Raw genomic sequence first — 22,024 nt, forward strand, 5'->3', positions numbered from 1 at the left:
TTACAAGATAAATTCTTAGGAAAGGCACATCTACAAGACAATTAGAAGTCACGTGATCATCCAGTCAACCTAGTGACAATCAAGAGAAGGGCCAGATGACAAGTTAACTCAGACAGACAAACTCTGTGCTGACTTTGACCAAGTTACATGCTGTTGTATTGGGTATCATTGCTGTGTGGAAGGTTCTAGGTGCTGGTTTTACAAGTATATTTTACTCTTTGTCAAATGAGGACATGTTATAACATCATTCAACTCCCCAGAATTCAGTAGGATATCAGATGCCATTTAAGAATGCTAGACCAAAACACAAGAATTCTAAAATTAAGCAAGATCTGATTTGATTTCTGTTCTGATGCAGACCAGTTTGGAAAAGTTATAGAATCCTAAACTTCAGCCTTTTTTGTCAAAATGAACTAATAGCTTTAGCTCTTCATAGGAATATCCTGAGAACAAATGATACAGTATCAGTGAAGTATTCATGAACAAATGTGGCCCATAGTTAGGAATCAATAAATATTAGCTACTCTATTATTGTCTGAGAACTTAGAGAAAAGGGACTTGTGTGACTCTTATAGTTAATTAGCTGGAGAACCAAAACTAACTGAGACTTCCTCACACCATTGCGTACAACTTCCTATAATGTCTGTCTCATGTAATTTTCTTGTGCAGGCCTAACATGGCTATTGGCTAAGGTCAGTGCAGAGTCATTACAACAACTAGGTATAAAACAGAGAAGTGAAGGTCCAAATTCTACTTTGACACTCACTAGTGTGTAACAGCTAACCTAGACAGACCTTGGTAAAGAGGAATCTCAATTTAAGAATTACCTCTATCAGACTGATCTCATGAGCATGTCTATGCATGCATTTTCTTGATTTTTGATCTATGTGAAAGGACCCAGCTCACTGTGAGAGTGCTAACCCTAGCCTGAGCTATTAAAGAAAGAAAGGTAGCTGAGGGTGCCCTGAGCAGACCTTGAGTGCAAACTTCTCAGCCAGTCCCACAACACCCAGAGGAAGCTCCACTCCCAGGCCAGGTGCTCTAATACTCCTAGGATCATAGGATCAGTTGTGAGGAGGGCACAACATCCGCCCCAACACCGGAAATAACTGGGACCAGTGAGACCCAGGAACTCCACCCAACCAGTGGCACAGGTTCCTTCTAGTCTGAACCGGTGCCCTGAGCAGAGGTGCTAACTCCACAGCCAGTCCCACAACACCCAGAAAAAGCTCCACTTCCAGACACTCTAACACACCCAGGCCCACAGGATCACTGGATTCCAGGATCCCAGGAGCTTGGTCACACCAGAATCTCAGGGTCCCAGAGGCAGCTTGAATCCCAGGAACTCTGACATACCCAGTTTCTCAGGATCACAGGATCCCAGAATCACGGGATCACAGAGACAACTGAACTCTGAGGAGTTCTAACACAACCAGGATCATAGGAAGGACAGACTCCAGTCAGATATAGTGAGGGCAGGTAGTACTAAAGATAATCAGATGGTAGGAGGCAAGCATAAGAACATAAGCAACAGAAACTAAGGTTACTTGGCACTATCAGAACCCAATTCTCCCACCATAGCAAGTCCTGGATACACTATCACAGTGGAAAAGCAAGATTCAGATATAAAATCACTTCTCATGATGGTGATAGAGGACTTTAAGAAGGACATAACTCCCTTAAAGAAAAACAGGAGAACACAGACTAGAAGCCCCTAAAGAGGAAACACAAAAATCCCTTAAAGAATTACACAAACAGGAGAAGGAAATGAACAAAACCATTCAAGATCTAAAAATGGAAATAGAAACAATGAAGAAATCATAAAGGAAGACAACCCTGGAGTTAGAAAACCTAGGAAAGAGATCAGGAGTCATAGATGCCAGCAATGCCAACAGAATATAAGAGATAGAAGAGAGAATCTGTGGTGCAGAAGATACCATAGAAAACATTGACACAACAGTCAAATAAAATGCAAAGTGCAAGAAGCTCCTAACCCAAAACATCCTGGAAATCCAGGACACAATGAAAAGACCAAACCTAAGGATAATAGGTATAGAAGAGAGCGAAGATTCCCAACTCAAAGGGCCAATAAATATCTTCAACAAAATTATAGAAGAAAACTTCCCTAACCTAAAGAAAGAGATGCCCATGAACATATAAGAAGCCTACAGAACTCCAAATAGACTGGACCAGAAAAGAAATTATTGCTGTCACCTAATAATCAAAACACCAAATGCACAAAACAAAGAAAGAATATTAAATGAGGTAAGGGGAAAAGGTCAAGTAACATATAAAGGCAGACCTATCAGAATTACATCAGACGTCTTGCCAGAGAATATGAAAGTGAGAAGATCCTGGGCAGATGTCATACAGACACTAAGAGAACACAAATGCCAGCCCAGACTACTATACCCTCAATTCAAAATTCTCAATTACCATAGATGGAGAAAACAAGATATTCCATGAAAAAAACAAATTTATACAATATCTTTCCATAAATCCAGCTCTACAAAGAATAATAAATGGAAAACACCAACACAAGGANGGAAACTACACCCTAGAAAAAAGTAAGAAAGTAATCTTTCAACAACCCCAAAAGAAGATAGGCACACAAACATAATTCCATTTCCAACAACAAAAATAACAGGAAGTAACAATCACTTGTTCTTAATATCTCCTAACATCAATAGACTCAGTTCCCCTAAAAAGACATAAACTAACAGACTGGATATATAAACAGGACCCAACATTTTGCTGCATACAGGAAACATACCTCAGTGACAAAGGCAGACACTAACTCAAAATAAAAGGTTGGAAAACAATTTTCCAAGCAAATGGTCCCAAGAAACAAGCTGAAGTAGCTAATCAAATATAAATAAAATCAATTCTCAACCAAAAGTTATCAAAAATCATAAGGAAGTACACTTCATACTGGTCAAAGGAAAAAATCTATCAAGATGAACTCTCAATTCTGAACATCTATGCTCCAAATGCAAGGGCACCCACATTCATAAAAGAAACTTTACTAAAGCTCAAAGCACACAATGCAACCCACACAATAATAGTGAGAGACTTCAACACCCCACTCTCAGCAAATGGACAGATCATGGAAACAGAAACTAAACAGAGACATAGTGAAACTAACAGAAGTTATGAACCAAATGGATCTAACAGATATTTTTAGAACATTTCATCCTAAAGCAAAAGGATATATCTCTCAGCACTTCATGGTACCTTCTCCAAAATTGACCTTATAATTGGTCACAAAATCGGCCTCAACAGATACAAGGAGATTGAAATAATCCCATGCACCCTATCAGATCACCACTGACTAAGGCTGGTCTTAAATACCAACAAAAACAATGGANAGCACACATACACATGGAAGCTGAACAATGCTCTACTCAGTGATAACTTGGTCAAGGAAGAAAGAAAGAGAGAAATTAAAGGCTTTTTAGAATTTAATGTAAATGAAAACACCTTATACCCAAACTTATAGAACAGCAGTGGTAGGAGGAAAACTTATAGCTCTAAGTCGCTCCAAAAAGAAACTGAAGAGAGCTTACACTAGTAACTTGACAGCATAACTGAAAGCTCTAGAACAAAAAAAAAAAAAAAAGCAAATACACTCAAGAGGATTAGAGGGCAGGAAATAATCAAACCAAATAGAAACAGAAAGAACTAAAGAATCAACAAAACCAGGAGCTGGTTCTTTGAGAAAATCAAAAAGAAGATAAAACCCTAACCAAACTAACTAGAGGGCACAGAGACAATATCCAAATTAGCAAAATCAGGAATGAAAAGGGAGACATAACAACAAAGTATATCTTAAAATAACTATTCTGTTTAATGATTATCAACAGTTGAAAATATTAAAATCATGTTCTCAAAAAAAAAAAAAAAAGGCGTGCAGGGGTGGGGGTAGCTGAGCAAGCCAGGGTAGTGTTCTTTTCATGGTTTCTGCTTCAGTTCCTACCCCTAGGTTCTTGCTTGAGTTTCTGCCCTGACTTCCTTCAAAGATGGACCATGAGTTGGAGGTGTAAGCCTAATAAGCACTCTCATCCCACAAGCTGCTTTGGTCAATGTTCTATCACAGCAACAGAAAGCAAACAAGGATGTCAACCTACAGGGGAGGAATGCTTGATTTCTTCTTGCTTATTTTCTACTCAGACAAAAGTGGTCTGAATCTTAATAAGATTTCCTGGATACTAATCATAATGCACTTCTAGCAGGTAGAGGAATACGTACTAAAGTCTGTGGTGAGGGTGTGGCCACATCTCTCTTATCACTTCCATCCAAGGGGTGGAACAATCCATAAACATAGAAGTCCTAGAAGTGTCTCTATCTGGTCACTCTTTTCAAGTAACTGGGTAGGAGACATTCTTCCCCCGAAGACCTAACCGTCTTATATCCCTTGAGTTTGTGCCTCCATGAAAGCAGCATCCCAAGACCATCTAGGTCCATCTCCTATGGAAGAGAGCCTATTTACCTTTCTTTCTTCCCTTTCTGAAGCACTCCTCTTCTTCTATTAGCAACAGGGCTTATGGATGTTACAGTGGCTGTAGCTCAGGACAGATAAGCAATAAGTACTGGGTACATATACTCTTGCTTTGGCTGTACTGAGTCAGAACAGTATGTTTTCTAAAGGAAATGACTTAGGCATTACCAGTTTAGTAATAAAGGGGGTTGATGGACATGGGTGGCTTTAGGTTTGCCAGAATTCCCTGCATTGAAATTTGGTGTTCTTTCATAAGAAGACCGTTTGCCGTAAGCCAGGATGTAGCAGTACTAAATTCCTATCCTCTCCTGGAAAAAACAATGAAATGTAACAACTCCTTCTCAGCAACAGTAAGGTTGATGATAAGAGGTGGCTGTTGCCTTAGCATTCACCTGTCTTTACCATGCCTGACCTACTTCTCTTTATGTCGCTTGTCTGACTTCTGTAGGTAATTGAAACACTGACTGTTACTATAACTTCACTGGTATTCACTTGCCATTCGTATGTATGTATTTATCCTTTCTCACTGTGAGACCTTGTTGGGGAGGTAGTCTGGTACCAAGTACTATCTTAGCACCGTTGTCATTCCACTAGTCTTTCATCCTGCTCATAGCTGAGCAATATTAGCCATTTCTACTATTGGGCTGTCTATGAGATCTTCGGGGGGGGGCATAGTCTAGAAATTTCTACACTGTAAATACATCTATGTTATATAATTCAATGCCAATATTTACCTTGAGGTTATCTGGCAGCTCAGCTCTGCCAGCATACCCAGGATTCATGGTGATGAAGACAGCACAGGTTGGGTTCAGTGAGAGCTCAGTGCCTTCAAAGATGAACCTCTTCAGCTTCCTGATGATGGCTTGTTGGATGCTGAGAATCTGTTGGGCTACCACCGACAGTACTTCCACCTGTGGAGAGAGTACCCAGCTAAGGTGTGCTCTGACAGTGTGCCCCCTCACTCAGCAAGAACCTCAGCTACCTGAGAACGACAGCTTTAGATTCCAAATGAGGACCATGAATTAGGGTATTGGTAAAGAAAAGGAAAAGTGTGTGTGTGTGTGTGTGTGTGTGTGTGTGTGTGTGTGTGTGTGTGTGTATGGTGTCAGCATCCACCAGTTGCAAACTCATGCTTATATTTCTGAATTTCATTCTCTATCTAAATAGAATCAATTACCCACTCTTTTGTAATGTGTTTTTAAAATAGTTTCACTTTTTGTGATATATTTTTTAAAAATTTATTTATTTTATGTGTATGAGTACACTATAGCTGTCTTCAGACACACCAGAAGAGGGCATCAGATCCATTACAGATGGTTTTAAGCCACCAATGTGGTTGAACTCAGGACCTCTGGAAGAGCAGTCAGTGCTTTTAATCGCTGAGCCATCTCTCCAGCTTGTGATATGGATTAAAAAAAAAACAAAACACTACTTTAGACTTTCATCTATTTTGTTTGTTTCATTTAAATTTTATTCCTTTTATTGGATCGAAACCCAAGAAGCAAGATAATTTCTTACTCATTTTTGCCTCATGAACTCATGCAATTATTGACATGCATTAGCCCCTATAATTTCTGAACAAGTAAATTGATGAATATGATAGGAAGGTGCGTGTGTTTAAAATACACACACTACCTCCTTGTGGCTCTTTATGTTCAGTGTATTAAGTACCAGCTCCTTGCAAGGGCTATACAGAAGACACAGACTTTAGTTCTAAGAGTTGAGAGCCCAGAAAAAGACCCCTTCATGTCCAACCCCTCTATCATGCCATCTAGAAGGAGTGTTACCTCAATTCTGTTGAATTCATCAAAACAGGCCCATGCTCCAGCTTGGGCCAGTCCCTTGAAGAACTTGCCCATGGCTTTGTAATCCAAGCCATCAGAACAATTGAAGACCACACACTAGAAAGAGGGAAGATTCAGAATTAGTTTCCTCATGGCTGAGTAACCAGAACCAGAAGCCAGGATCAAGGCTCCTCTTTCATTCACCAAATGAACTGGGGTCCTACTTTGCCTGTTAGGCTAAATAGCCTTGAATTTCATACTCATGTGGTCCAGGGAGTGGAGTGGTAGGAAGAAAAGGGTAGAGATGGGGGTGGGGGTGGGCTGACTTCCATACCTGCTTGGCCAAAGCTTTAGCCAGATCTTTGGTGGTCTCTGTCTTGCCTGTCCCAGCTGGACCCTCTGGAGCACCTCCAAGGTTCAGCTTCAAAGCTCCCATTAGGGTCCTGAAAGGGGAAAAAATTCCAGCAGTTTAGTGTGTAAGTCCTGAGACCCAAGAAACTGGGTTTTGTTTATTTTGAATTCTACAAATAGATGTCCCCTTCAATTGTATGATCAATGCATCATCTTTATAAGAAATTGGTTTGGTTCAGCATTGTGATCTCTGAGCCCCACACAGTGCTCGGTGCATAGCAAGGGACACCTACACACAGTTGCCTGAAAAAATAACTGAATGAATAATAGAACACTTTGATTTAAATGAACTAAATAGAAATGAAAAACACTTCAACCCTACATTCCAAAGCTCATCAGCAGGGATGGAGTGGAGACAACGGATGGTATGAGTCTCATTGGGTTATGACCTGAGCTTAGGTACTATATTTTAATTCAGCTCGTATCCTCAGTGGAAAGAACACAGCACCTGGCAGGGGCAAGACAGATGTTAGAAATGAAGGGTGTGGAAACTGATCCCAAAGTCCTTGGTATAAGTCTCTATAACTTCAGTAACACAGTAACTTTTTATTTTCTGAACTTGTTTCTGCAGTCCTAATTAGATTTGGGGTGGGCTGATGTCAAGCATGGTGCAAAGGGACCATCAACACATAACTATTCTTCATGACTGAGCTAGTAATAATGTGTGGTGGTTAGGATGTTTGATAAATGAGTAGATTATAGCTGTTTCCAGCATGGGGCTGGGGGATATGAATGGTTATGTCTTATAATCACTATCATGTGTGTCATTTACAATATGTTGAAGATCTAAAGGCTGTGCAATAGAATGAATCTCCAAAAGGAAATTGCTGGATGATAAGCAGATGAGTGAGTGATGAATTAAATAACAAATCACAGAAAACAGGGGATTGATAATAAATCGGCAAATGAATGGACAGTACTCAGTTCTCAAAAATAGGTACAAGTATAAAAGGAGGTGGGGCAGGGTAAGTGCCTTAAGTCATCAAGGAAGTCCACATGGAAACTATGCTGGATTCACTCAAATCAAAATGGCTGTTATCAAGAAACACAAACAACACATGCTACCAGGGACTAACGTGGAAGGATAGGGGAATTTAGCATTTGTACAATATTGGTAGGAAATATTAAATCAGTGTAGCCACTCTGGAAATTAGTATAGATGTTCCTCAAAAAACTGAAAGAAATTACTGCTTGATTGAGTTACAGAATTTCTGGGCATACACTTGAAGGAACTGAAGCCAATGCACCTCAGAGATATTTGCACATACGTGATTACCATGATACTATTTATAGAACATAGTTAGAAATCAGCCTTGGTGTCCACCAGTAGATGAGTAGATAAAGAATATGTGGTATATATAACAAAACAGAATTTTATTTGGCCATAAGTAAGAACGAAGTTTTGTTATTGGTAGGAAAATGAAAGGAACTGGAAACTATCATGTTATACAATGTAAACCAATTCATAGAAAACAAATACCATGTTTTCTCCTGTGTGTGGAATTTAGACATTTAAGTAGAAAAGGGACTACTTAGGAAGAGAGGGCTCAGAAGAGGTTGTTGGAGCGACAAGACAAGGTGTTCATAAACATAGTATATTCTTATATGAAAATATAACAAAACCTATTGTATTCTATAATTAATATATGCTAATCAAAAGAAAACCCATGATTGAAAATTTTTAAAGAATCTTAAAGAATAATACTTTGAAGTAATAGTGTGTAATCTGTACTATAAGGAAAATTACAAAAGCAAAGAAAAATCCAAGCATTAACAACCTTGGAAAGTTAACAAAACACAGGACCTAATACTAGGAATTGAAAGGAAAGTGGCCAAGCACTGGCTAAGAGTATCCACTTGTCTCTGTTAGACTGGGTGTACTGGCTAGTTTTGTGTCAACTTGACACAGCTGGAGTTATCACAGAGAAAGGAGCTTCAGTTGGGGAAATGTCTCCACAAGATCCAGCTGTAAGGCATTTTCTCAATTAGTAATCAAGAGGGGAGATCACCTTGTGGGTGGGACCACCTCTGGGCTGGTAGTCTTGGGTTCTATAAGAGAGTAGGCTGAGCAAGCCAGAGCAAGCAAGCCAGTAAAGAACATCCCTCTATGGCCTCTGCATCAGCTACTGCTCCCTGACCTGCTTGAGTTCCAGTCCTGACTTCTTTCAGTGATGAACAGCAATGTGGAAATGTAAGCTGAATAAACCCTTTCCTCCCCACCTTGCTTCTTGGTCATGATGTTTGTGCAGGAATAGAAACACTGACTAAGACACTGGGGTTATTGGTTTTATTTTCTTGCAGTGCTGGGAATGGAACTCCAGGCCTAGCCTGCTTGCTAGTCAAACTCTCTCCCTCATAGCCACATCCCCAGCCTTGCTTGTCAGTGTCTTGACCTCTGTGGTCTATCCTATGGCCATGGACTCTCCTGGTACCACCTTGAGTTTTGTTATTGCTGACTTAAGCACCACGTGACTATCTCACTCACACACCAGTGTTCTGCTAACCGGTTCCAATACATTAGTCCATACTGGGATTTCCAATGGGTTGCCATTTCCAGCCAATTCTATACCCATTTGTAGTTAGTGCTAATGGCTAAGAACAGACTTCTGAACTGTGAGTTTGAAACATAGAGAGTAAGGAACCCAAGATCCCATGACCTTCCTGCCCAGTGCTTTTCCTTCCCGAATGCTCTCCTTGTCCGTTTTGCTTGGGGCTCCAAAGTTTACCTGTAGCAGCGGTCTGTGAGAGGAGTGATCACTAGCCGGGGAGAGTTTCCCAGGTACTCATAGCCATACAAGGCTTCTGTGGTTATCATTTGCACATGAACGTTGTTCTCTGTCCAATAGTATCGTAGCTGTGAAATCCACTGGAAGTCGTTTAGACTGTTGATATGATCATGCTTCAGTTTGGCCACCACATCACGAGCTAATGGGACACCATGCAGATACACACACATCCACACACAGGGAGTCATCAGAATTATTTGTCTGCATAGACTCCTCAGTTAAAGGAAGATGCTATTAAGGTCCCCAGTCTCCACACTATTTCAGGTTCCAACATCTTTCTGGCCTACTTTCAGCCTGCATGTTGTAGGAGCTCTTACAAGCTAGACTTTTATATTTTTCCTCCCAAGAAAGGCTGAGCTGCCTTCTCTCAGGGTGTAAAAGGTACTGCATGTATACATTCTGAAATCAGATTGCCTGGTATAGTGGTTAATACCAACTGTTAACCTGACTGGGTCAAGAATTACCAAGTTTCTGGGTATGTCTAAAAAGATTACCTAGGTTAGGTTAACTAATGTGGGAAGACCCACTCTAAATATGAATGGCACCATTCCCTAGAATGGGTCCTCTCCTGGACTGAGTTTTTTAAAAAGGAGAACTCTAGCTCAGCACCAGTGTTTGCTGCTCTCTGCTTCTTGGATGTGGAGGTAGTGTGGCCAGATGCTACACATTCCTGCTGCTGTATGTTCCCCACCACGGAAGTCTGAACTCTCAAACTGCCAGAATAAACACTTCCTCTCTTCAGTTCTTTGGCCAGGTATTGTGTTGTAGCAGTGAGAAAAATAACTGATACACCTAGGTTCAAATACTGCTTTTTTAAAAATTGCTCAGTTTCCCTGTGTCTTGCTCAGACAATCTGTACGATATAGTATCTTATGTTACCTGTAATGGTTATGAGGACTGTGGTGGTTTGAATATGCTTGGCCCATGGGAAGTAGCACTATTAGGAGGTGTGGCATTATTGAAGGAGGTGTGGCTTTGTCAAAGAAGGAGTGTCACTGTGGAGGTGGGGCTTTGAGGTCTCCATGCTCTGTAGAAAGAGACCCTCCTGCTGGCTGCCTGTAGAAGACAGTCTCCTTCTGCCTGCCTTCAGATCAAGATACAGAACTCTCCGGTCCTCCAGCATCATGTCTGCCTGCACAATGCCATGCTTCCCACCATGATGTTAATGGACTGAACCTCTGAAACTACAGCCCCAATTAAATAATCGTCCTTTTTAATGGTTGGTCTCGTCACAGCAATGAAACCTTAACTAAGCCCAGGACTAAATGTAACTGAGTGTTTAGACAAACAGTAAGTGTGAGAGAGGGTCAGCACCTGAGCCAACTGCCAACATATAAAAATATTATATAAATGTGACTTAATGTAACTATTCTGAAGCTCATGGAGGTAAGGGTGGGACAGACCCAGAGGCCCTGAATGCTCACACATCTCCAGTATTATCTTTGGGGCCTCATCCAGGCTTCTAGGACACCCTAGGACAATGATATCATCTTAACCTGAGAAGGCATGGGAAAGTATCAAATGAATTCGTGGTTAGTGTCTTTTCTTCCAGTCCTAGGGACCAAATAGGTAATATATTTCTAGGCCTCTTTCTCCCTCTTATAGGATTTCAAGGCTAACTTACTCACAGTGATGATCCCTGAAGTCAAAGAGTAGCTACAGGCTTATAGAAATCACTAACTGGCTTTTATATGCTAATGGGATGACAGTTGAGATCTCTGAGCTGGTCTGCATGAGGGACCAGCTTGGAGTTGCCTTTACTCTGCAGTGTGTGTGCAAATGCATGTTTATGTTTTTTGTTATGTTGTTTACATGTATGTAAATACATACACGTTTGTGAATCTAACCACTCAAGGAGATGCTGGGTTATAATCATGTCTGCCTTCCTTACTTCTACCAGGTGGGTATTTGGCCATGTGTGAAGAACAGATTCTCCCTCCTCTTTCTCTGACTTTATAGGCATCGCTCTGCCTGAAATCAGGCTGAAATGAGCACTAGTCCCAAGGGAATAGATACTATGACAAATTAGTTAGCTGTTATACGGGAAAGAAAGACCTTGTTCCTAGGCAACCAGCCTGGTCCATCCCTAGTTTCCTTGGTGATGATAGAGTCAGGGTGTGGAGGTGGTTTATTTTACATAAAGACCCCACTTCCTCCTCATCTTCCTCTTCTGTTTTCTTTTTGTTTAAAGAAGAGCAGAAAAGCATAGACTCTCACCACCTCCCCCTGCACCACCACCAATTTCCAGGCCTTTGAGCATGGAAGCAGAGGGAGAAACCTTTGCCACTTCCAAATGCAGTATCTCCTAACAACTGGTTCTTAACCTAGGAAATGTTTATGAGAATGAAAACATATAAACACTTAGTGCACAGCTCAGCATCTGGTGAATATTCAGCATCAGGAGCTGTGTTTAACCAAAGGAAGTCATTCCCCAACCTGGTGCCTCTCAGAGATGAGAGTCCTGCTTAGTGCATGACTGTGATGGGAGAGGCTTTGGCACTGGGTTCTTCTCAGTACTCTCCTTATCTCAGATGGACTGGGGAGCCCTGAGTCATCCTATTTAGGAGAATCAAGAGACATGCCCAGACAGCCACCATTCCTGGACTGAGCAATGCTAAGAGTCTGCATTCTTACCATGGACATCGATGACAGTGAGGGCTCCGAGAGTGAGCCTCGCCCCACTGCTCAGTTTCCCTCGAACCAGCTCAACAATCTGTGCGATCTGGTCATTGCTTTTTTTCAGAAAGTCCTGGTAGGGACACAGGAAGAAACATTCAGTCAAAGTGGATTCTCCTCCAGCAATGCCAATGCCGGTCTTGAGGGTTGACATCATATGCCCTCCAGTGGTCCAAGCCAGATCTGGATGTCATTCCTCAAACCATCCTTTTCTTCATCCTATACTTGAGCCTCAAAATGAATCTTGTGCTAATTAAAAGAGGCCACACTACCTCTTCTGTTTTATTTTTATAACATTGTGGGAAAGGCAGAAATATAGAGGCCAGAATGTACACTTGCAGATGCTTGGAGTAAAGAAGAACTAACTGTGAGGGATGAAAGGCATTTGGGGCGATGAAGAGCTGTTCTTCATCTTGTACACAACTGTGTTTATATGATTGCATATACTTGTCAAAACACAGAACTATGTGTTGAAATGGCTGAGTTTTACTATTATCCCGTGTCAGATCAAATGAGATACAGGGAACAGAACATGCTGGTCTTGACCTATGAGTCACAGTATCTGGGTAACTGAGGCAGGAGGGGAACAGCCTGGGCTACACAGGAAGACATTATCTCAGTTAAAATAAGATGAAGAGGAGGAGGGAGGGGGAGAGGGAGGAGGAAAAAACAAAATGAAGCATGTAAACCTAGACACAGTCCTGACCTTGGGCAGAGTCTAAGCCTAGGACAAAGCTAGGCATTTAATAGGGTAACTGATTAAACTGGCAAAGTTAAAAGGTCTATAGACATTAATATATCAATGTCGATAATTATAATTTGGTTATCCCTTATGGTCATATCTGAGGAAATCTAGATGAAGAGTATATGAGAATTCTTCATATTATTTTGCAACATATATAAATACGATATTTCAAACATGAAGAGGCACCGGGCGTGGTGGCACACGCCTTTAATCCCAGCACTCGGGAGGCAGAGGTAGGCGGATTTCTGAGTTCGAGGCCAGCCTGGTCTACAGAGTGAGTTCCAGGACAGCCAGGACTATACAGAGAAACCCTGTCTCAAAATACCAAAAAAAAAAAAAAAAAAAAAATGAAGAGGCTATAAAGTAAAAAAATGCATCTTAAAAAAGAAATTAAAAAAAAAATGGGAAACCACCTGATTTCAGATTTCATCATTTCCACTTCTAGCACTGTGCTTTTGAGCCTGTGAGGTCCTCTGAGTGTGTGAAATCTGTATTGTTACAGATTGGCTCTCCTGAGGGTCAAGATAGCGTTTGAGAAGCATGGGCACAATGTCTGAGTAAGGCTTCCAGTGAATAGTGATACTATTGTTAGCAATAGCATGCCCAGCATGCAGAAACGCAGACATTCCTAATGCCGTCATTGGCCATGAACTGCTGTCTGATGCTGTGGAGACGCTTCCACAGTGCTCCAAAACTCCCCTCCTCACCCCACGGCTGTTCTCCAGCCAGGCTGCAGATACATGTCAAGGATCTGAGACTCCTCACTTCTTGTCAGTCAGGTTAGTTATGGATTCAAGCAGACTCAGCCTTCTTTACAGATACAAGAGACAAAGCATTCACAGGCTTAGTGCTGATGGTGGTGTTGCAACTTATTTTCAGGCCTTTTATCAATATGCCAAGTAATTATGTTCCCACATGTTAAACTGAAGGGTTATATTAATGGATTTTGTGTAAACTATATAGTTTCAATTTGGAACTTGTACATAACACAAGATAGGATTGTAATCTATAATGTTATGTGAGTTGAGGCAGTGGAAGGATTTGGAAAAGAAGACAAAAACAATCAGTTAATTTTTCGTGTAATACTGTAAGTGGTGATGTATACAGATTTCCTGTTCACATAAACCTGTCAAAACTTGAATTTCTATTGCTTTTGTGTGGAATGATATTGGGAATATTAAAGCAATGTTTTAAAAGGCTGCTGCAATGCACCATGCCTTTCCTTCCTCTTTCCAGGGCTGGGGATGGAGCCCTAGCTTTGTGTATGCCAGGAAAATGCACTACTACCAAACTATGCCACAGTCTACTGTGTTTTTCATCTTTAGAGTTTTGCACATTCTAATTCCTCTCTCTGGAACAATATCCCTTGTATTTCCTACTTGACCAGATGTCACTCATAGTTCAGATCCCTTTGAGACAATGATTTTATGGGGAATCATCCCAATACTAGCCCCTCCCTGATTTCCTCTCTCCTCCTACACCTCTTGCATCTCTGTTCCTTCTTTATCATAGCTCTATGCCACTGGCCCTCTCTTCTTAAAGATTTATTTATTTAATTTATGTGTGTGTGTACACTGTTGCTCTCTTCAGACACACCAGAAGAGGGCATGGAGCCCATTATAGATGGTTGTGAGCCACTATGTGGTTGCTTGGAATTGAACTCAGGATCTCTGGAAGAGCAGTCAGTACTCTTAACCTCTGAGCCATCTCTCCAGCCCAACCAGTGCCCATTTAACCCCCTTAATCAACTGATCATAAATCCATGGAAACAGTGGCAGTATGATTATATTATTTATCTCTAGTTACTTTTGTCTAGTAGCAATCTAAGCACAAAGCAAATACCAGACCAATATTTATTAAATGAATAAATGGATATATGGACAGATGGGTGAAGGGAATGAGGAATCAATAGCTGAAATAATGGATATTATGTGGGTAGATGTATGAGGGTATAGATAGATGGATAGACAGGTAGATAGATAGATAGATAGATAGATAGATAGATAGATAGATAGATAGATAGATAGATAGATAGATGGGTGAATAGACAGATGAATAGATAGGTAGGTAGATAGATAGATAGATAGATAGATAGATAGATAGATAGATAGATAGATAGATAGATAGATAGATACAGATGAATAGAAAGATAGGTAGGTGAGTAAGTGGGTGGGTGGATGGATGATGTATAAGCAGATAGCTGAATGAATAGATGGATAGACAGACATGAGCGAATGAATAGAGAAATGGAGTGTATATTTTATGATGGTTACAGCATCAGATTCCTATAGAAGACTATGTAGATGTGTGTGTGCATGTGTGTGTGTGTGTGTGTGTGTGTGTGTGTGTAATGAAAAACTTCCTCTCTGTTTCCTATCTATAGGTCAAAAAAACTGGAACATAGACATGCAGTTACAAAAATCAGACATTTTCTATTTCTGAAGTTTGGAATTATGTTATGAATGAAGCTTGCAACCCATGTGTTAGGCACCAGTCACATTATCACATTGATTTCCATAAATTTTAACTTTTGCTAGGTACCAATCTTTTAATTTTGATTATCTATGCAAAGCATAGTAAATTAAGATATATTTTGGTCCACAGTCAGGATTCCATAGGCAAATATCAGGGGTCTGGTGAGGTAATCATGGGAAATTATCTATGGTTATAAGTGGAGTTGCTATTCATTCATTGAACATATATTTACTGAGCACCTATGCATGCTAGGAATTGGATTAAGTCTTGGAGCTATAACCCAACAGAACAAGCATGTTATGTCTTCCTTATTGAGGTCACAGCCTAACATCTAAGCACTGACGGATTCACTAGCATCTGTTTGCAATGTGATAATCCCTTGCATTTTACAGAGAAGATGACTGACACTTGGGTTGGTAAATGCTCATGGTCACCTAACCAACAAGAAAACTCTAAAGCACCGGTATCAACTAGAAATGCATGTTTGGATCTGAGGCTATGCAGTCATGGGATTGCACCAGGTCTCACAGAGAAAGCAGGAGTGAGACCTGGGCATGGACTTGTTTGGGACTGAGGGTCACTGAGAAGGAAGAAGTAGCATGTAAAGAGAGGCAAACAGTGACCTTCTAGCCCTGGGAGAAGAACTGTTGGAAAGATTGTTAGGCAGCCCCTGGAAACAAAAGCTAAAAAAACTTAGCATCTTGTAGTTCAGAATTTCTATATAGGAAAAACCATAAGGTTAGCACTGTAGGCTCCCAGGAGATCCCCAAATCTAGATTTCCCACTTCACTGTCTCCATCGGAACTCTGGCATCTATGGTTCCTATTCTAAATGACCCAAATGGTTACTCTAACCTAGTTCATGTTGGCTCCTCTCTGGTAGCTTTAAGGTGTGCTCACTTACTGTAAGGGTATCTTCAACTAGGGCTTCAGACACTTCCCTGGTCCAAAAGATGGAGGAGACACAGATAACTACCTGGCCTGGCCACTCCAAGACCCAGGCTTTACGAGGGACCTGGGAAAGAGCAATGGGGATTACCATAGAATCAGTTCTTTATGTGTGGTTTAAACTGACTTTCTACAAGTAGCACCCTTCCCACCACACACACGTCTCATCCAGACAGTAAAACCAGAATTATCTTCTGTTGTCCTCAAAGTTACTCTGTAGACCAGACTGGCCTTTGTTTCCAGAATACTGGGATTAAAGGAGTGTGCCACCAAACTGCCAGGCTTGGGATTACTGATTTATGTCTTTGCCACTCAAATTTGTGCAAAAAAAAAAAAAAAAAAAAAACCAAAACAAAACAATCCCAACTCTGCATGATTTCATAGTTTCAAGACTGATTTTAATATATATTTTTATATATTATGGACTGAATATATGGACTGAATGGACTGAACCTCTGAACCTATAAGCCAGCCCCAATTAAATGTTGTTTTTATAAGACTTGCCTTGGTCATGGTGTCTGTTCACAGTAGTAAAACCCTATGACAGAAGTTGGTACCAGGAGTGGGGTATTGCTGTGATAGGCCTGACCATGCTTTTATTTGGAAGAATGTGGATTTGGGGACTTTGGATTTGGAAAGCAGTGGAATGATTTAAATGGGGCTTAATGGGTCACCCTAGTAGGAATATGGAAGACTTTGTTGCTGAGAGTAACTTGAACTTTGTTGACCTGGCCCAAGAGATTTCAAAGGAGAAGAATTTCAGAATGTAGCATAAAGACTGTTTTTGTGGTATTTTGGTGATGTTTAAGTATGGCCCTCCATAGACTCATGTGTTTGACAAGTCTATGGTGGCCAGGGAGTGGAATGTGATGGTTTGTATATTCTTGGGCCAGTGAGTGGCACCATTTAGAGGTGTGGCCTTGTTGGACTCGGTGTGAATGGACTGAACCTCTGAACCTGTAAGCCAGCCCCAATTAAATGTTGTTTTTATAAGACTTGCCTTAGTCATGGTGCCTGTTCACAGCAGTAAAACTCTAACTAAGATAGTCATCTACAGATAGTACTCACATTATTAAAAATAATGACGATAATATTGTGTTGCTATAACATGGTTTTCTTAGCCAAGTCCTCTTCCCCTAACTCTTGTTTCTAAAACTCAAGATTAGGGTGCAGTCCCATTATCACAAATACTAGACATGGTGGAGCAAGCCTGTAATCCCAGCACTTGGGAGTTGGAAGTAGGAGGATCAGAAGTTCAAGGATGTCCTTGGCTCCATAGTGAGTTTGAGGCCATTTTGGACTCCATGAGATCTTGTGGATCAAGTCTGCTTAAGATGTAAATAGTCTTATCAGAACAGAATTAGAACACAATGATGCTTCTCATTTATATATTGTCTACTCTGCCTTTGTACTACAAAGGTAGCGTTAGATACTTAAGTCAGAGTGTGGCCTGCAGGTGGAAGAGTTCACTTGGTTTTATCAAAAAAATTACAGACTCATGATGGTTAACTTCACACTGGTAGCTCTTACTCTGTAATTCAGAATTTGATATACAAAATGGAATTTATGTATAATTTGAAACCTACCATGGGGGACAACAGGGTTGGTCTGAGAACCTTTGGGTAAGGCATTAGTTGAACATGTCTGTTTGACAGAAGGGGCCTTACAATTGGGTAGGGCCTGGAAATAAGACACACACTTAAAGACAGGAGAAAACTCAGACACTGTCAGGATGAGCCTAGCTGGGGGTTCTCTGCTAAAGATTTGTCACAACAGGTCATTTTTCCCTTTGGCTTTGTATCATGCTTATTCCCATAAAGTCTTTGGGCTCTTAGAGTGCCATTCACTGGTGATCTAAGTGAATCTGTACCTGAAAGGGGTACTAAATTGACCTTGAGCCATCTGTTCCATGTGACAAGAAGTAAATCCCACCCCCATTCACTCCCATAATCAAAAAGGCTCCAGCTAACTTTTCTCTTCTATCACCTGTGTCTACCAGCAAACTTCATCAGAAAACTGTTCACTTCTCCAAGATTTCCAGAGAGAAGGACCCAGGGCCTCAGAGAGGTCGGTTTCAGCAGTAGACAAAAGGTCCAGTTGAGTGGACTCATCCAATGTATTTCCCCAAAGCTTCTTTTCTAGCCCCAATGCCCTGGCACAGTCTGTTAATTCCTTTTTTACCTGGACATAAGCTTCAATACCATTTTCAATAACTTGCCGCATGCTGGCCAGCATCACCTGCTCCACCTGCTGCAGCCACTTCTCCACCATGCCCTGTGGGGGAAGTACAAATGGTGAGAGGCAGCAACTGCCAATCAAAGCTAGGCGAAGACTATAGGAGCAGCCCCAATCTCTCTCTGGAAAAGGCTAGTGCAGGATAAAGGGATTGCTTGGTCTTCAAGCCAGTGTTCTTTCGCTGATTGCTTTATGCTTACTTACAGCTGTCTAAGAAGTATGTGTCTCCTCTAGAAACATTTAACTCCCATTTCCTTCATGGCATCTCCTCAAGCCAACAGCTTCTCATGGGGCAAATGAAATCCCTATTCCAATTAATAAAATAAACTTCCCCTTTTAATTGATGTATTTTAGAACTTACATGTTTACATATATGTCTGTGTATAGGTATGTACATGTGACTGCAGATGCTTGTAGAGACCAGAGGCATAACATTCTTGGGAATGGAGAAAGAGGCAGTTTTAAGTTTATCAACAGGGATTCTAGGAACTGAACTTGGGTCATCTTCAAGAGCAGTACACCTTCTTAGGTACTACTCTGTTCCATGGGAAGGATTTATGACTTAGAGTCATGACATCCACTGTAATCTCAGCACCCAGGAAGCTGAAGCAAGAGGATATCAAACTCAAGGCTAGCTTGGACTATTAAATGAGAACACTACCACCCTGCCCCCACCCTGAAAGCATGTACATATGAAAAGCTAGGGTAGGTGTTGAATATTTCTCATTGGTTCTGTTGTCTGACTGAGTCATTGTTTACCTGGGTTTTGAAAGTGTCACCAGGTAACCTGCAATATGATTCCTGCTACCGAATCGACTTTGTGCCAGCCCTTCTCACAAGTTTTAGTTGTCCCATGGCCTCCAGTATAGTACTCATCTTAGAAATGGGTAACCGAGGCCCAGAAGATGGAGTAACTTTTCAAAATCACTTAGTTATTAAGTTACAAAACTCAAATGTTCCACACTCCAAACTAGAGCCCAAAAGCTTGACCCAGGGAACCCCTCCATTTTGCTCCGCTGTGGAGAAACCATACAGGGAGATTACCTTGGCTTTCACTGGGTAGATTGTCTGTATGAATGGGACAGTTTCTTTTTCTGAGCTGATCATGCCCTTGATTTCCAGATTGTCTGTAAACTCCAGCTTGGCAATTCCTTCGAAGCACTTCTTCAAGTGTGGCTGTACTCGGAGTGGGTCCTTTGTCTCTGACAAGATCTCCAGAAGCTCGTCATTTGACAGGAAAAAGAACCTATTTCAAAGCAAAGAGAATATGGTCACAGGGCATTCTTCCCTGGACTCGAATTTCCAACAAGAGGATGCTTCTGGCCAGTGGATCTCACCATGTGATTACTCAAGTTCTTTCTAGGCTTAGCTCCTCTTCTCCATCATCCTGGTGCACAAAAGGGGAAGATCATTTTAACTCAGAGAGGGAGAGAAAGGTTGGGAGTGGGTATGTATGAACTCAGTGCTGTGGGGACTGGAATGATCGTTTGGTTCTCAGAAATGCTTATATATTTCAGGATTGCCTGAGGAGCTCCTATGAACTTCACTGCCAAGGTTTCAACACCAAGAGAGTTCCATGTATCTGGTATCTGGCAATGTCTGGGGAAATCTGTAATGTCCTAAATCCCTGTTGACTCTAACATGCAGTGTCAAGAACCACTGGATGAGAGAAGAGAAACTGGTCTTCTTCTCTAGATATGTCAGAAAATAAAAGTAGAAATAAAGACATGTGTGAAGCAGATTATATACTTGCATGAAAATGACCTTATGTAATCCAGTACTGCGTAGAAAAATAGAGTGTTTGTAATAAACCCATGTGCAGGCAGAGACCTCTTCTGTCTTTAAGTGAAGGTGGTAGCCACTTCCCCACTTGCTCAGGCTCAAAAGACACAAAATCAAACTTTCAGAAATGTTCAAGGCATAAACCTCTTTTTTTGTGAACCCAAGACTTAAAATTCTATAAAGAAGGGGCCCATGGGATTATGGTCTTAATATATGGATTACAAATTGTCCACAGTGTTTGCTGAAGACCATAGAGCCAACCCCAAGCTAAGGGGAACAATTGATTTTGACATCTCTTAACACTAGGCTGTTTCTGTGTCTTGTTTTGGCTAGCAGAATCTAGTGAACATTGGTATGTGCAAGTCTCAAGCCTTAGGCACAAGGAAACCTTGTCATTGACACTCTTTCTGCTCTTAGGAACCCAGTGACCATGTGAACAAGCTTAACTAACCTTCCCAGGGCCCTACCAACAGGAGTCCAAACACCCAGCAAATGATTAGGATCAACTGCAGTTGATTGTAGTTACACTAAGTAAGCTTCAGACAGTAGAACCATTCAGTTAGGTGCAGCCCAATGTGCCATATACCATGCAATTGCAAGCTAAGTAGATTGCTGTTGTATGCTTATAAGTTTTGAAGTGTTTGTTGCATAGCAAAACAAACTGATTCACTATTGACAGTATTGAGACAGTGTGGAGCGTATTTGGCTGACTAAATAATCAGTACCTAAAAAGATGTTAGTTCCTACCATTCCTAAGTAATATTCAAATGGATGATTTCTATTTGTTTGTGTTACCTCTATTATATGGAAGGCCCAAAGACAGAGTAATAATCATTTAGCATTCTGTATTTTTAAGGTAAAATTAATTTATGTGACTGTCACCAATGGATCAAAATATTCAATAAGAATGCTTGATTTTAGTCTACAAAAATGCAAAGGCCCTTGAGATATTTGTGTGGTTATGCGTATTTAACTTAGGTAGAAAAGTAGCTCAAAGAGATTAAATAATTGATTATCACATGCAGACTCCTTAGGTTTGAACTGCAGTTTGGTCATCAATCTGTTTTATCTCTCTTTAGGGGAGATCTTTGTTTTCTTACTTATAAAGTCAAGTGATCTCAATGTTACAGGACTATTCTAAGGATTACCTGAGTATAAAGCACTCATCATGGTCTCCTGGCACAAGGTGCAAACGCTGTATTAGTGTTGATTATCAGTGTTCTTACTAGGAATGGCAGCAAAATGCTAGAATTAAAGGCCAGGGGGCTGAAGAGGTGACTAAGTGGTTAAACATGAACTCTTGTAGAGGACTTGCCTGCTCACAACTCCCTGTAACTCCACCTCTAAAGGATCTAGTGCCCTCTTCTGGCCAGTGTGGAAATGTGCACTCATGTGCATGCTCCTGAATATGACAGATATACACACATAAATAAAATAAAATCTTAAAAAATATTGATGAAAGCCCAAACCTCAGGCCTCTAGAGTTTAATCCTGTATCAGTATTGTTCTTCCAAGTTACAGTTCCTTTGTTCAGGTTGTCCAATGCAGAAGCCATTGCCACAAGTGGTTATTTATGTTAAAAATAGTATTAAATAAATTAATACTTTGCTTTCTGAGACTCTTTAAAATGTGGTAGTCTAGAGAGATGGCTCCGCAGTTAATGGCACTGGCTGTTCTCTCAAAGA

The 22,024-nt window shown here is 40.9% G+C and overlaps 1 protein-coding gene across 2 annotated transcripts in view; it reads right to left on the reverse strand.

Moving 5' to 3' along the window:
• The window catches only part of Dnah3 (dynein axonemal heavy chain 3), a 169,146-nt gene that overhangs the window by 99,650 nt on the left and 47,472 nt on the right, over window positions 1–22,024 (reverse strand). For both annotated transcript variants that reach the window (XM_029547398.1, XM_021201455.1), the window contains exons 24-31: window positions 19,602–19,803; window positions 18,504–18,596; window positions 16,279–16,389; window positions 12,114–12,228; window positions 9,420–9,618; window positions 6,617–6,725; window positions 6,286–6,399; window positions 5,233–5,409 (exon numbers count right to left, since the gene is read on the reverse strand). In XM_029547398.1, coding sequence (XP_029403258.1) covers window positions 5,233–5,409; window positions 6,286–6,399; window positions 6,617–6,725; window positions 9,420–9,618; window positions 12,114–12,228; window positions 16,279–16,389; window positions 18,504–18,596; window positions 19,602–19,803 — 1,120 coding nt within the window. The remainder of the gene's footprint in view (window positions 1–5,232; window positions 5,410–6,285; window positions 6,400–6,616; window positions 6,726–9,419; window positions 9,619–12,113; window positions 12,229–16,278; window positions 16,390–18,503; window positions 18,597–19,601; window positions 19,804–22,024) is intronic.

The sequence above is a fragment of the Mus pahari genome, chromosome 1 (assembly GCF_900095145.1).
Source record: "Mus pahari chromosome 1, PAHARI_EIJ_v1.1, whole genome shotgun sequence".
In the NCBI taxonomy this organism is placed as follows: domain Eukaryota; kingdom Metazoa; phylum Chordata; class Mammalia; order Rodentia; family Muridae; genus Mus; species Mus pahari.